The 15,273-nt window shown below is 33.9% G+C and overlaps 1 protein-coding gene across 1 annotated transcript; it reads right to left on the reverse strand.

Moving 5' to 3' along the window:
- Window positions 1-3,433: 3,433 nt before the first annotated feature.
- Window positions 3,434-5,400, reverse strand: LOC147393901 (cytochrome P450 78A9-like). Its single transcript, XM_086455057.1, has 2 exons — window positions 4,388-5,400; window positions 3,434-4,297 (listed from the first exon to the last, which is right to left on the reverse strand). Exons 1-2 carry the CDS (start codon window positions 5,357-5,359, stop codon window positions 3,680-3,682), a joined length of 1,590 nt encoding a protein of 529 aa, XP_086311183.1. The 5' UTR covers window positions 5,360-5,400; the 3' UTR covers window positions 3,434-3,679.
- Between the last annotated feature and the right edge of the window lie 9,873 nt (window positions 5,401-15,273).

Genomic DNA, 15,273 nt, shown 5'->3' on the forward strand with positions numbered 1-15,273 from the left:
GGATCTTTTGCGGATTGTGTTGTAAAAGCCAAGGCTCGATCTTAACCACAAACTGTTTGACCTTAAAAAATGATCAAATCAAATCGCATTTAGTTCTTATGTAGACATCAAGTTGCTTGATTATAATTGAAGTTTATTTTCTTATATTTTTTTACGATTAATTAGAAATTAGGTTCCCATGTTTTGGTTCCATTAATTTGCAAATTCGATTTGGATTGATAAAATTTAACGGTTAGAGTTCTGATTCCTTCAGGTATCAAAATGGAACCAACCTAAAATACTTAGAAGCTCAAGAGCAACTGAAAATGGGAAACGTCGCAAAACCCACTCTCCACTTTTGTAGGGATCACAAATCATGGCAATATGTGGTACATTGTCAATTTTGGCTCCCAACATTTGCTGCTGAACACGACTTGTATATATTCGATCAGTTCCTATTGCTCTTCCTTGCTATATTTTCTTTTTATGAAATTTCTCTGGGTATTATGTTTGTGTCATGTGTTATGTTAGTAGTATTATATGGGGTACAACGGACTGTAAATCGGGAGTAATTCAATGGGGGGTCCAACATTAGCAATTTTTGGGTTGAATTTACTCAAAAATTTGTAACTTTTTCCTTAGAGACAATTTTTTGTATGAACTATAAATTCAAACTATATTTTAGAATTTCAAAAGGGGGAGAATTACAAATTTATCGAGAGAAAGTGAGATTGTTATATCCTATTTTTCAAAGGAATGCCCATGGATGGAAGTAATTTTGTTGAAGGACATACATCCTATACATATTGCAATCTGCTCATTTTGATTTTTTTGATTTTTTATATCGTTGTTTCTCGCTCCAATTATCTACATAATTAAGACGAGCATGACTGATCAAACCACCTCATGGTTTTCAAATCCCAAGCCCCAACTCTTGGTTTGGTATTGTAAATGGAATTGTTGGATGGAGTCATATTAAAATTAGCTATGTTTCATACCAAATTTTACTTATAACATACCCAATTGATGAAATTACACATCATACACCACAAATAAGATTAAAGAAACACAATGCCTCTTTCACTAAATCTTCTTCTAGATCAATTTTACGTAGATCTTTCTAGTCAACTTAAGCATGCATTTGGCATGTATCACACCCTAATCCAAGACGCAAGTCCAACTATTTTGGGTGAGGTGTGCAAATATCGGGAACAAATCTTCTTTAGCCTGGATTTCTTGTAGTTATTATCAAAGGTTGAGGGTGTGTCACACCATCAACACTGTTAAATCCAATCGTTTAAATTTGAAAGTTCAGTGACCGTTTATTTTAAAATACTTGATTAGATCAGGAATTTTTTTATTTATTTTTTATATATATTTTAATTTCGGAATCTGATCTAAACCATGAGTGAAAGAGGACTAACCCGTTGTTCTTCCTCAATGTGATATTGTATAGACAGTAGAACAAGAACTACATGAAGAGTGAGTTACAGCAGAGGATTTGCTCTTTTAGATATCGGGATAATCATCTCACATCTTACTATCCTTGGAGCGATTCTTGTGAAAGTGTTTTAAGTAGAAATTGATCTTTTAAAAGTAGAATTGTATTAAACAAATAGCATTTCAAACCACTTTTGTAGCAATTAGATTAGCAATAAAATCATTGGCAATTGGCCACAAAACTGTCCATCGATTACGTAAGTGGGTAAGATGGTCAAGACCTACTTGGTCTAATAAGTTTGTTCAACACCTACCTGATCTTGTTTAACCCATGTTGCAATAATTGCTACATATATTGGTTGAAAATCGAAATCAATCGAGAAATGGCCAAGCTTATCCACCCAACTTGTCAAATCAAACTGGTTAATTTGGTGAACTTGGTCTAATTAACCCTGTTCTTGATAACAAAAAGGTGTTCAAAGACCTTTTTAATTTGTACCACTGGACCTGTGTGAGAGCGATTGAACGTGACTAGAATGTTCACAGATGTCACCATATATTTTACAGGCCACGAACCAATTTTCGTGAATCATAATTAATTAATAAAACTAACTTAATTATCTATCTAGATGATGAGATATCATAGTCCTACCCGTATAATAGTGTCGTGGTAGGAGTTTTGTTAAAGAATCGTGTTGGAGTGACTCAAGATTGTACCTCATATAGTACATCCTGATGTGAAAGTGTACGGGAACCATGGTACCGTGATGTGAGGTACAATCTTAAGGTCATTTCAGCATTATTCTTTGTTGAATAGTTGAAAGAGCCGTGTTACATTGACATCCACAACCTTTTCTACAATACTGTTTGTGTGTTTGTAGAGGACCCATTCATTTTTCTCAAATTTACAATATCATATATCAAGGAGAAGCATCTATGATTTTATGCACACCACCACGTTAGTGGGGGCAGTGTTCTAGGAAGTCAATGTGGCCTTTTAAGTCTTGAAAGTTGAAAGAGACAAATTCATGCCTCGATAGAGTGATCCTATTGCAAAAGAATAGTGATGATCTGACTACTGCACATGACACATTCAATCGACTCTTAAACCATAGATCTATACGTTTCGGGATACATGCTTCCTTTAGGATACACATTTTTATGGAGAAGTGCAGTTTTCTATCCTGAGACATACAGATCTACAATTCCCAAACTTATCATGTCAAAATAGTCGATTGAGTGTGTCACGTGAGATAATTAGAATATCATGATTCGTTGCAAAATCAGATTTCACAACGGTTGAGTTATATCTATTGTTTGATAATATGATATTTCAAAAAAGAAAAAAAATTGTAATAAAATAAATAGTCTAAAATTTTCAGAATTTTCAATTTTTTCTCTAAATTTGGTAAGTCCTCTAAAAACAACTTTCGTTTTTCAAATTTAATTTCATTATTTTTATATTGAGTTTGTATTAGTTACTAAATGTATGTGCCGTCTAGTGAAGTCAATTTGATTGTGCAAATTGAGGTCATTTGTGAGAAATGAACTAGTCCCATTTGTTTAAAATAATTGTTCAAAATTTCTCATCTGTAGGGCCACTAAGTAGTGGGAAAAAAAAATTCATTATTCTAATTTCATTCTTTGAAAAAAGAAGAATCATAATTTGAAGGAGTAGTTCAATGAAAATTTTAGATCCAATAAACGATGAGAGTATGTAAATTGTAAATTTAATATTGAATATAAATAATATTTTCTTAGGATCACCCGTGAGGGTGCACCCTCAATAACCTATTGCATGTGATGTGTAGGCATTTGCACATGCTAACGGGGAGGGACCCATATGTGCCTTGTTCTTCGGATTCCCCTGGACAGTGGGACGTAAGTTTGAATATCCCATCATATAATAAAATAAAAACTAAAGCAAAGAAGAATCATGGAGGCTCTACAAGGGTAGTTTATGATGCTTTGTAGTGAAGTACTGGGAAATCAGTGGTCGTCCATCATCACATCGTTATATATAAAAAACGACATAGCGACTACTATTTCCATTTAAAGCTCTGGTTCATAAATACAGAAGTAGTATTAAAATAAAAGTACAAAAACTATATATTCCTCAGAAAAAAACAAAAAAAAGACAACAAAATCCAACAAGATCTTAGCTACCAAGGGAAAGGTGACAAAGGCGGCGGATGGAAATCAGAACACCTCACTTGCACACTAGAGTTATAATATCTTTTTGTACGGTACGACAACGAACTTAACTACGCTTGCTCCTCACTATAACTGTGAGCGGATTCGCCATCTCGCACGAGAGCTTTAACACCTCAGTTAGGTCAACAGGGTTTTGATCTGGTGCTATCCACTCGAATTCGTGTAATAGTGATGCAACCCAAAAGCTGACCGTGGTCAATCCCAAGGTCTTTCCTGGGCAGCTTCGCCTGCCCGCTCCAAAGGGCGCAAGCCTAAGGTCCGAACCAAAAACTGAAAACTCTGCATCAGCCTTTGTAGCCACAAACCTCTCTGGTTTGAACGCAAGTGGGTCGGGCCAAACTTGTGGGTCTCGCGTGATAGCCCACATGTTTACCATAGCTGTGGTCTTCGCAGGCACGTGTTGTCCATCAACCATTGTATCCGTAATCGCCAAACGAGCCCACGAGAGAAGTGGGCCTGGTGGGTGTAACCTGAGAACTTCCTTCACGACTGCCGGTAAATACACCATAGCTGAAATGTCAGATTCCTCCACCCGGCGTGATCTTCCAACGATCTGATCAAGTTCTTGATGGACCTTTGATTGGATATCTGGATGGAGTACTATCCTCGCTAGTATCCACTCGATCAAAACCGCTACCGTATCCGTTCCTCTAAATATCATCTCCTATATTCATAAAATAAAATTAAATAAATTAAAACGAAGAAATAACACATTATTTAATAGTAATTTAGAAAAGTTATATTGTGTTCTTACCCAAAGTACTGCAACCATATCAGTGTCGGATAACTTATCGGAACCTTGAAGCGATAACAGAACATCAACGAAATCCCGGGTTTTCTCACCCTTTTGAGCTTTGTGTTCTGCAATAATCCGGTTCACAAACCGGTTCACTTTCGGAACGAGTTTGGAGCACCTGAACCGGATTTTCTGAGGGTCGAACCCAGTCAACCAAGGAAGGTGGTCGGACCAGTTGAGCTTTCCTAAAAGCTCGTACCCATCTTCAACCAACTCTCTTAGTTCCTCTGTTTCATTATCAGATGAATTCAGTTCGTAGTTTCGTCCAAATACAGAACACATCATGTTGATCAACGAAGCTCGTTTTAGTGTTTCGCGAACACGAATTTCTCCTTTAAAATACTCGAACATGGATACCATCTGAGAAGCGATTTGGAAACGCTGAGATTCCGCGCAGTATATTTGTTTGGGACAGAAGAGATGAGTGGCTGCAATTCTACGAAGGGTTTTCCAATAAACTCCATAAGGAGCAAACCCAATCGCTCTATGGAACAAGAGACTGTAAGCAGACTCCTTTATTGGACGATCCGCGAAAACAGAGCTGTTTAAGATCTCTTTCGCTACGTCTGGGTTGCTTGTTATAATGACACGTGTTTCACCCAGACTTAATGCCATGAGACGCTTAGCTTGGCATCGCTCCGCTTCGGCTGCGAGGCGACGATGTGCGAGACTAACCATCAAGTTCAAGCTTCCCAGAAAAGGGAACCCTCTAGGACCCGGTATTGGTTTCGAATTGGACCCATTTGTCCAGCAGTATTTCCCCCAAGCCGGGCCACCTGGGTAAGCCCAACAGAGAAGAACGAAAGCTAACCAAATTAAACCCAGAAGAAATAGAGAGGAGAGGAGATTTTCAGAGGAGAAAGCTCTGCATTTCGAAGCAAGAGCAAAAACCCAAAAGCTATCTATCTTTGTATCCATGTTGAAGACCATACAAAGAGGATTATGCTTGTTTTGGTTTAAATAACGTAAGGAGCGAAGCTTGGTATATATAGAGTCGAGGGAGACCGTTAAATAGGGTTCTCATATAACGGAAAGAGTCAGGCTAATTTGACTAACTTTTTAAGATTTCAAATCTTACTTATGGGTCGTAGGGCCTACATGGATCACCAAATTGGCAATCCGACACCAACAGTGCTGTACATTTCATTAAAAAGTTAGATTCAAGAAATAATAATTCTTGGACTTAATAACAAAACAAAAAAAATTTATCCTATGTCACGGGAGTAGAGGAAAAAAATTTACTTAGAAACATGTTTTAGAATTTTAATTTTAAATTTATGAATCCGGTAGTTGAAACCTTGGATCAAGTAAAAAAAACTATTTTTTGAATAAAATCTAGAGGACTGTGGCTCGGATTGCCAATGTGATAATCCTTAGTAAGATTTGAAATCTTATTAAGTTAGTCAGCCTAGCTTTACTAAGTAACGGAAGAAAGGGCAGTGATGCTGTATGTCCTGGCTGACCATCATCCGATGGTTCCGACAATTGAATAAATTGTGAGAATTTAACAACTCGTATCTCGAAAAAAATCCATTGGTTGGGCCTTAGGTCAGTGTACAATTAAGGCTGACGACAAGCAATGCCAATTGGCGACTATTACGTGCTTTGGGTGCGCCGCCAGAGGCGCATAACCGCCAAAAAAATCGTGTGGAGCAGTAAATTGCCGTTATAATGTGAACACGTAGGGATTGAGTGGTGTGATGCTGTCGGAGGTGCACATGAAACCCATGCACAGTGAAGCTCTGTTTTAGGTTTGGTGCAATGGACAATTGTAACATCTCACGTGGCCAATCCTTCGGTGACTGACACGTATCCTTTTATTTGCATGCTTTGTACTGATTTTGACAGATCTTCTTTCCCGCGAAACAAAGCTTCTGGCAAGTGGCAAGGAAGTTAAATCTCTGCAACTACAACAACATTGATGGTGACACATCTTATTCTTATTTCCATCATAGTTCAAGCAATTTTAATTTTCTTTTCTTTTCTATTCTATTAGGTTTTAACTTTCCTTTTTCGTTACAACAATCTAATCTTAATTTAGATCGTATCTCATAATTTAAACCTCATAGGTACATTGAATCCAATGATCCCCACTTTTTATTATAATTTTAGACCATGTGACATGCTCCCATGAAAACTTGTGACATGTTTTATTTAGTCACCACACTAGTTTTAATAAGATGATTGAGATGTGAGGGTAATAAATTTTCGATATCCAGTATGAGTAGTATTTATTCAGGATCACTTAATGTCTATAATGTACGGATGTTGCACGTGCTCAAAAGAGGGACCCATATGCTTTGACTTTTCTAATTCCTCTAGTCAAATGTAAATTCGTACAAATCCCATCATCAAAATAAATAAATAAATAAATAAATAAATTTCAAATATAAATGATAATTATGCCTAATGACACAACCATTTTTTTTAATGATTATTTAAAGGTATAACTCCACATATTTTAAGTTGGCATAATTCATTACATAATTAAATTGATTTGTCACTCAACTTTTTAAACTAATAGAACATAGAAGAGAAATCAAATTGTAATTTCATTAGGTAAAACCATACATGATATTCAGTTCACTGATGAAAACTAACATTTGGAACTAAACAATGACATGGTAGGTGATGGCCACCAAAATCAATGTGACTTTTTTCTTATTTGACAATAAGAGTTGATTGACATTGAATTATTCAATTTAAGAGATTGCAAGAGTTTGATGCCTCCATAATTATATACTTACTCAAAACATTTTTAGAAGTGTGTCCAAGTCTAATATGTCATAAATTGAACATGCTATAGATAGAAAAGTTCAAAACAGATAAAGATTTGCTTTAGACATTGAAGGTTTCAATTATTGATATTTTCTCATCTATGGATGTAGACTTACTCGAACCACACAAATTTTGTGTTTTCCTCACCAATAGTTTTGGGTTTTTTTATATTTTAGGATATCATAAAAAATAAAAAATTAGGGTTTTGGAGGAGTACCAAAAAAATTTGCCTCTCCTCCTATTGTGAAAATGTGTTTGTGGTTGTAACTATAAAAAATGTATTTATAATTGTTATTTACATATTTGATTTTTTTTCCTTTAGTTTTGTTTTTGTATAAAAAGATTAAACAAACTATTACATGCAATGTTGAAATATTTTGTAGCTTTTCTTCGTTTTAAGTATTATTTTTCAAAAAAATTCATTGTTGAATGAAGTTTCCTCATTAGTGTGTGTATCTTAGTTTTATCTAATTATTTTCTTGTATTTCCATAGCAAGAAAGAAACTATCAAATTTATTTGAATTTTGATTTGATCATTTTATCACAAATCATAAATTTCATAGGCAAATATCTTATCCATTCCTCGACAACCCAAAGGTAAGATCTATTCCAATGCAACTTGTCATTTAAATATTAATGATAAAAGTGACCCCTTAATAAATCAAGTGTTAAGAAAACAGTTGCAATCATAATAAGAAAACGAATCGAAAAAAGAAACACAAGATGCAATCACACAAAGAAATACAAAATCTATTATTTATTTATTTTTAAGTTAACGATCAAAGGATTAAGTAAATGAGGATAGTGAACTATGGAGATTCAATGGCATATTCCTACAAATACAAATTTGAGAATTTTTCTTTTTGCTAATTAAAAGTTTTGGAATTTAAGAAACATAACATAATAATAATCTTCAAAATATGGACCTCATTGTATATGTGAACACCTTTGTGAAGCAGACTTAGTAATTTTATTATACGTCTCTTAGATATTTCACTAACCATGTTTTATCACACACTTTCAAGATGTTGATTGATAATGGTATTGAAGGATAAATCCAAGTAAAAACAACAAATGTAAAGAAAAATTAAAATCATATAAAGAAAAAAGTAAAATCATAATCCACAAGACAAGAAATTTACGTGATTTATTCGAAGACTACATCTATAGAGGTAATAAACGTTAAAGCTCAACATCACTATAAAAAAAGGGCAAATCGATACAAGGAATCTCCTCTCTTGTTTACTCTCTTTTCTACCCTCTCTCCACTAGAAAAGACTTAGACATAGACAACAAAATAAAAACAAACCTATTTTTAGAAGTACCACATAAGTGGATCACTTACAAGTGTTACAAATCCAACCCAAACTATCTTGAACCAGTCAAAAAAACAAACACACTTGAACCAGACCTAATAAAGTTATGAGCTATTCTTCAACAAACTTCTAACTTAATTGAACAATTGTGAAATATAACAATAAATTCCATCAAAATAAGTAATACCCTATAGAAAGACAATCTCTTCACCTACTCCCATCTATCATATTTAGATCATATTACTGTTTCATAAAACTCACATTGATCTGAACCATCAACTTTTTCAAAACAAATATATTTGCGGCCTCACTCTTTGAGTCATCTTACACTAGAAGTTGTAAGAAACTTCACTTTATTACTTAATATTTCATATTTGTTAGTGTTATCTACATACAGGTGTTAATATTAGATCTTTCAACACGTATCTTTTGAGCCCGTCAAATAATTTAGATAAGAAATTAATTTTCTGACTGGGCTGGGTAGAGTGGAGAGGTCAAAAGATTCTTGACTTCTTTTTATTTTTTTCTTTTTTTAATGAGAAGAAGTTGTCTTTTAGACCCGTCATCCTTTGAGAAGAAGTTGTCTTAGGGTTGTTTCTGTACTTCCAAGTTGGCTATCCATCTCACATCGGTTCTTGTTGACAGCTAGATGCAACTCACGAAGCGTGACAGGAGGTCCTGAGAAGAAAGGGACATCATAGGGGACAAGATAGATTGGTGGGAAATGAAATTCCTCTCCAGATTGGGTTAAAAGATTTATGTCTTTTTCCAATTTAATTTATAAATTTCCTCAAACTTACTCAATATGTATGTATGGCACGTCACGTATATCATTGTCAAATCTTAACATACTTAATTTACTGTGATTATATAAAAATTTGTCATTCATGCATCAAAGAAATGGAGGACGAATTAAATTATATATTTATGAAAAATTAAAATTTCAAATCCTTTAGAACGTCAAGTCCAATTGAACTATTATTTTGATTGATTCATTCGTCGATAAAACTGTCGAGAATGATTTGCTTCTTCAAGATGTGTGTTTGAAATTGAATGAACTCTTGACTTATTCTATTGTACATCGAAAAATTTTCATGGGAGCATGACATGCCATTACAAAAACTAATCTTAACCCCAAAGAGACGGGGGAGAGCTTACTTTGTCAAAAGATTTATTTTTAAAAAGTACTAAATTACTATAAAATCAAAAGGGGGTGGCAAACCTTAAAGAAGCACTAGCGGTTGATCACTTACCTTTTAAAATGCCTTTGCATGACCAAAGTGAAGTCCATGGTCATTTGGTCATTTTTGTGGTAGTTTCCCTTGGAAGACTATGGATAAGGGGTACGTCATCAGTTTGCCAAAACCCATAGGAGTACCAGGAAATTACCTAAAAAGAATGGCCTTAGAGACATTTGTTTTGTTTATGGTTTTAGTTTTTTGGTTGAGGTACTCATGCATGCATGCAATTACACCAGTACCCCATCATGTACAGTAGGGACACTAGGAATCAAAGTCATGGTGAATGATTGTAAGGGAAGTAGATCGAATCAGATCTTGATTTGGAAGCTTTCCAAGATTTATATTACTGGGCCTCACTCTAGATCATGTTGCAACTTGATTAACTTTTTTTATTTATTGGGTGAAAGAAAAGCTCATGATAAGAAACATATATGGATGGAAAAGTTTTAATATTAAAATCGGTTTGGGTACGGACCTTCGAGGAAAAGATTATACCCAATGAAACACTTGGTCCATTGTCTCCATCGGTGTCTTGAAATTAAAAGAAAATTATTGATAAAAATGTTTTTAATGTTATTATCATGCTCGAGCATTTTAATTAATCATGAAACTTGAATGCAACTTTTTTTTCGTGGATCAGTTCGAATACCAACTGTTACAATCTCAATTTGATCACCAGCAATTATATACTATATTTTGGAATAGAGTGGCCATTTGAAGTGGAATAATGTGAAAAAATATCATGAATAGAAATAGCATAAAAGTTAATTAACTATTAGTGGAAAAAGTTTTGGTAAAATTCCCTAAAAAATGTCAACTTTTTATTTATTTTTTTGTTAAGTAACAAAGAAGTATATTGATGAAAAAAGGACAACGAAGGGCAAGCCCTTATCTTACAAGTCTGAAATGAGGAAGATTCAGGGCATCACCCATTAAAAAATGTCGACTTTTTTATTTGTCTTACTTATCATGGTACATGCATGGTACATGTTGCAGTTTTGCAATAATCTTGATCATCTTGATTTGTGAGAAATAGTGGAAAGACTGTTTTTGTGTGGTCCACACGGCCTACAGGTTTTTAAATATTTTAATTGTAATTGGATTCTAATTAAAGAATGACAATATTTTGAGAAATCCAACTAATATGTTGGAATTAAATACAGAATCTTCATAAGAGTTTTATTAGAAAACCTTGATGAAGAGGAATCCAGATAAAAGAGGACCTCTAGGTCTTCTATTCTTATTTATATAAGAATGAACTGGTATCCCACTATGTGAAATTATGGTGATCGATCAAAATCGTTAGATCACTCATTCTAGTAATTTTGGTCTTAATCCATCAAGAACAATGAACCTAGCTGATGCAAACAAAATAAAGAGAAAAGTGGAAGCGAGTTTAATAATATATATATAGATAGATAGGAGAGCGTTGGGAGGCCCTAAAGAGAGCCAAACATTGTGTCAAATATTTTTTAAAACATGGGTTGGAAACTTTGGAATGGGCTGATTTTTTGTGAGGATGATCTCTATGATGAAGAGATCATCCTCACCAAAAACTAGTTCATTCCAAAATTTCTAACCTTAATTTACAAGTTGAAGAATCGTGGATTGTCCAATTTTTGTAAATCACTTTTGATGAGGTTAAAAGTTTCAGAATGTGCTGATTTTTGGTGAGGATTATCTCCTCATCATAGAGACCATCCTCACAAAAAAATCAGTCCATTCCGAAATTTTTAACCCATACATTGAAAAAATGTTTGACACAATGTTTGGCTCTTTTAGGGCTTCCGAACGCCGCCCATATGTATATGCTGCCAATGATGATACCACCGTTGCAAAAAAAAGAAAGAAGAAAAAAATTAGTGTTGAATGGATTTTGTAGTCGGTAAAGATTCTAACATTCTACTCTACACAGAAGCCATATCTTAACATTGACTAATTACAATAATTGATGCTTATATATATATGCTACATTTTCAGAAACAACCAATAGATAATTCAACCCCACTTTAAAAATATCCATAATGACCTTAAAATGAGTGGTTTATCGTATCAATGTTCAGTTTACAAATCTTCCAACAGATGTTAAATTTAAAAATTATCGAATGTTATTACTTCAACTCTTTTTTGCTTGAATGTATTATTTTCTTTTCCTTTTTTTCCTTTTGAATTATAACCTTTAAATTATTTCCTTCTATTTGGATGATTTTACCTTCTCTAGTCATTTTTTTTTTCTTTTCTGGTTTTTACTTGAACCTTATTGTTGTTTCGATGAAGATTCAGTGATAGTGATTGATAACTATATTCTAATTTGAGATATTATTCTATAATATTTAGTGGGTCTTCCACTCAGGTTTACCTTCCCACAATATATATATCAATATAAATCAAGTTGATTATTTTCTTCTAATCAAGTGGAAATGTCTCCTTGTTGACTGAGAAGTCAATTAGAAAAGAGAAGTGTTCAATCCAGAAAGAATTAATTAATTATAACTTATTTGGCTGAAAGTAAATTCCATTTGTGTTAGGCAAGTGGGTAAGTAACTTCCACGTGAATGATGCTAAAAAAGTGAAAGTATGAAGCAAAAGTTGCTAATAATTTAATAATTATCAATACTTAGGTGGTGCCTAGGCTTCCAATGGATCGGTTCGGGTCGGGGTTAGGATCTGATTGATGTGGGACTGATCCCATAATGATAGGATACAAATTGATTTTGCATACAAAATATTTTTTTTAATGCATATTTCAAATATTTAAACAGAATATATAATATAATTATGAAGAGAAAAGAAATTCAGTTAAAGAAAAGAAAACAAAGAGAGAAGAAATTCAAGTTCTTTCCATCCTGTTTGGCTAAGTATAACAGTAGAAAAACTTAAGTTTGGAAAAACAAAAAAGTATAAAGATGTAATTTTTAGTGCTGTTATTAGTTAGGAACACTTCTCTTATCTCCAATACACTCCAGTTTGGAGAGAAAAAATTGACCCATTTTTCTCTCCATCTCTCCTCATGATTTTTCTTTTCTCTCATCACTTAACAATCCAAACAAGAGAAATTGAAAGAAACTCACTTTTTTTCTTTTCTTTTCTCTCAATCCAAACATATCGTTACGGTCTAATATTAAATGCATTGTGAAGACCATATTTCAATCAGCAATTAGATTGTCAATTAAAATTAACTCTTTCGATAAGAATATCATATTTTACCTAGTAGATTCAAGATTTATCATCAAGAAGACGACGGGCAATCTTCTACTTTGTTTTCAATATGCTTCAACTAGGCCAAGTTGCAACTCCACCATTCCTTAAGACAATAAATCCAATCTCTCTCTCTCTCACACACACACACACAGCTGTTTTTGCGAATTAGATAATGAAGGAATGTTTTGAGAGAGGGCAGCATTGTTTTCGGGCTCAATTGATTCCTAAAGAGCCCCTAAAGAAATCAATCCCTAGAAAATCCATACTGATTCTCAGGAAATATGTGACTTTTCCTCCCTATCTCAAGATTACGTTTGATGTTCTTCCCAAATGCTTAAAAGAGATATTGAGCCTTTAGCCCATTGATAAGATCCTTGCCCTTCCCGCTGTACAATTTAGGTCAAGGCCCATTTTATAATTATAAGGGTCTAAAAGATGCTTTAATTTTATTTTTTTGAAAGGTAAAGATGCTTTAATTTGCTTGTATTCTCTCACAATAATTTCTCGTTTGCTTCAATTTTGTTTACTTGTGAAGAGTCGACATAGCTTTGCACTTGAGTTAACTACAAACTTCGTTTTCTTTATTTATCGATAAGCTGGGGTTGATGATTCACATCCTCCTGCAAGAGGCTCCCATAATAGAAAGGGATAGAAAGAATCCATTATAGGTTGAATAGGATGATGGTTCAAAAGTGTATGGTTGTCGAGGATTCAATAATTGGATAATCGAGGATCCTTGAGATCATAGGAGGAAAATAACAGAAGGAAACTGCACTGTCTAGTGGGATTTTAGGTAATGAATCCTACATATAAGAAAAACGTGATGGTTAGAAGGACTCAATCATTCTTGCAACTTAAGTCAAAACATTTAAGCATCAAAGAATCTTTGACAAGGACTATACCAATTATCATCGTCATCTAGTTTGGATGTAATTTTTGGCAACATCAAGATATCTAAAATTCATTAAAAAGTCACTCCACATTTATCTAATTTCATTGGAAGGTTGTCTTTTATTGTTTCAATTGTTGTGCAATTTTTTATTTCGAAAATACGGGGAAGAGAGAAATGAAAGGACCCAAATCAAACAAATCCATATACATGGCCTAGTTTTACAAACTACAATGTCACCCCATTAACACCAACCTCACAACATGAAAAAGCCCTTGTTCGACGGCCCAAGGCCACAGATTTCGTAAAATTCAATGGACCAAGGCATCGAAAATTTTTCATTGTTGAATCTTTCTTTTTTTATTTTGACGGGCTGGAATGTTTGTAATTAATTGAGGATGGGAGAAATTCAATGGCTCTAAGTCGTTCGATCTGGGGAACATACAAATTTTCAACGGTCCTAGGGGGTCGAAATTCGATTTCTAAACCTCGTGGGCCTTGGCCTGTTCAATTAACAGTTTTCATGCGGTGCCCCAATGACTTTCAAGCCATTCTCACTGATTCTACATTTTCACTTCATAGTGATAGTTACATGACTACTTTTAATCAGCCATATTTTTTGATTAAAATACAAAATATCAAATAATTTTTTTGGATAATTTTCTAGAATCTATAGTTTTGGAGATTGTCATGAAGTCTTGGATGTTAGCATCTCCCTTCATTTAAATGTAAGATTATAATTTATATAACCAAAAACAAATCCCCATGTTCTTAAAAGTTTTATTTTCTAATGTAAATATATATGCAATTACTTTACCTACTTTCCTATCTACTTTTTAATAATTTCTTATTTTTCTTTTATTATAAAAGCCAATATCTCATTAAAAATAAAAAATTATTAATTGCAATTGCTTAAGCATGGGACTCTTAATGGGTGGATTCGGGTGGGCTTGGATAACCCCAAACATTCCCTGATGAAGGGGTGGGCTGTATCTTAGTGCAGAACTTGACCCGATTAGGCCTAAGTTGACTAAGCCCAAATTTCACTTTTGTAGGTTTAGATTGGTTTTGGATTCATTTTCGAACTTTATAAAAACATAAATTCAGCCTTTGAAATAGTTTAGAGCTATTTATTGAAATTTTTATGGATGTAGATTCTATCATCTTGAAAATAGTTAGGAATGAGAGTAAACTTATTATTTTATTTATTTATTTTCTTACGAAATAATATATCTATTATATACATAGGCATGGACAAGCGGGGCAGCTCTGTTAGGCCGTAGTTTGTCTCGGATTAAAAGGGCTGAAAAAGTTTTAACCCAACCATACCTTCGTGGGCTCCAAAGCAGCTATGGGCTGGATCAGTGCATCGACGAGCCCAATTGAATCACTAATTGAGCAATACCTGCATCAAACGTT

Source organism: Akebia trifoliata, chromosome 10 (assembly GCF_017979445.1).
Source record: "Akebia trifoliata isolate Shusen 1 chromosome 10, ASM1797944v1, whole genome shotgun sequence".
Taxonomy (NCBI): Eukaryota; Viridiplantae; Streptophyta; class Magnoliopsida; order Ranunculales; family Lardizabalaceae; genus Akebia; species Akebia trifoliata.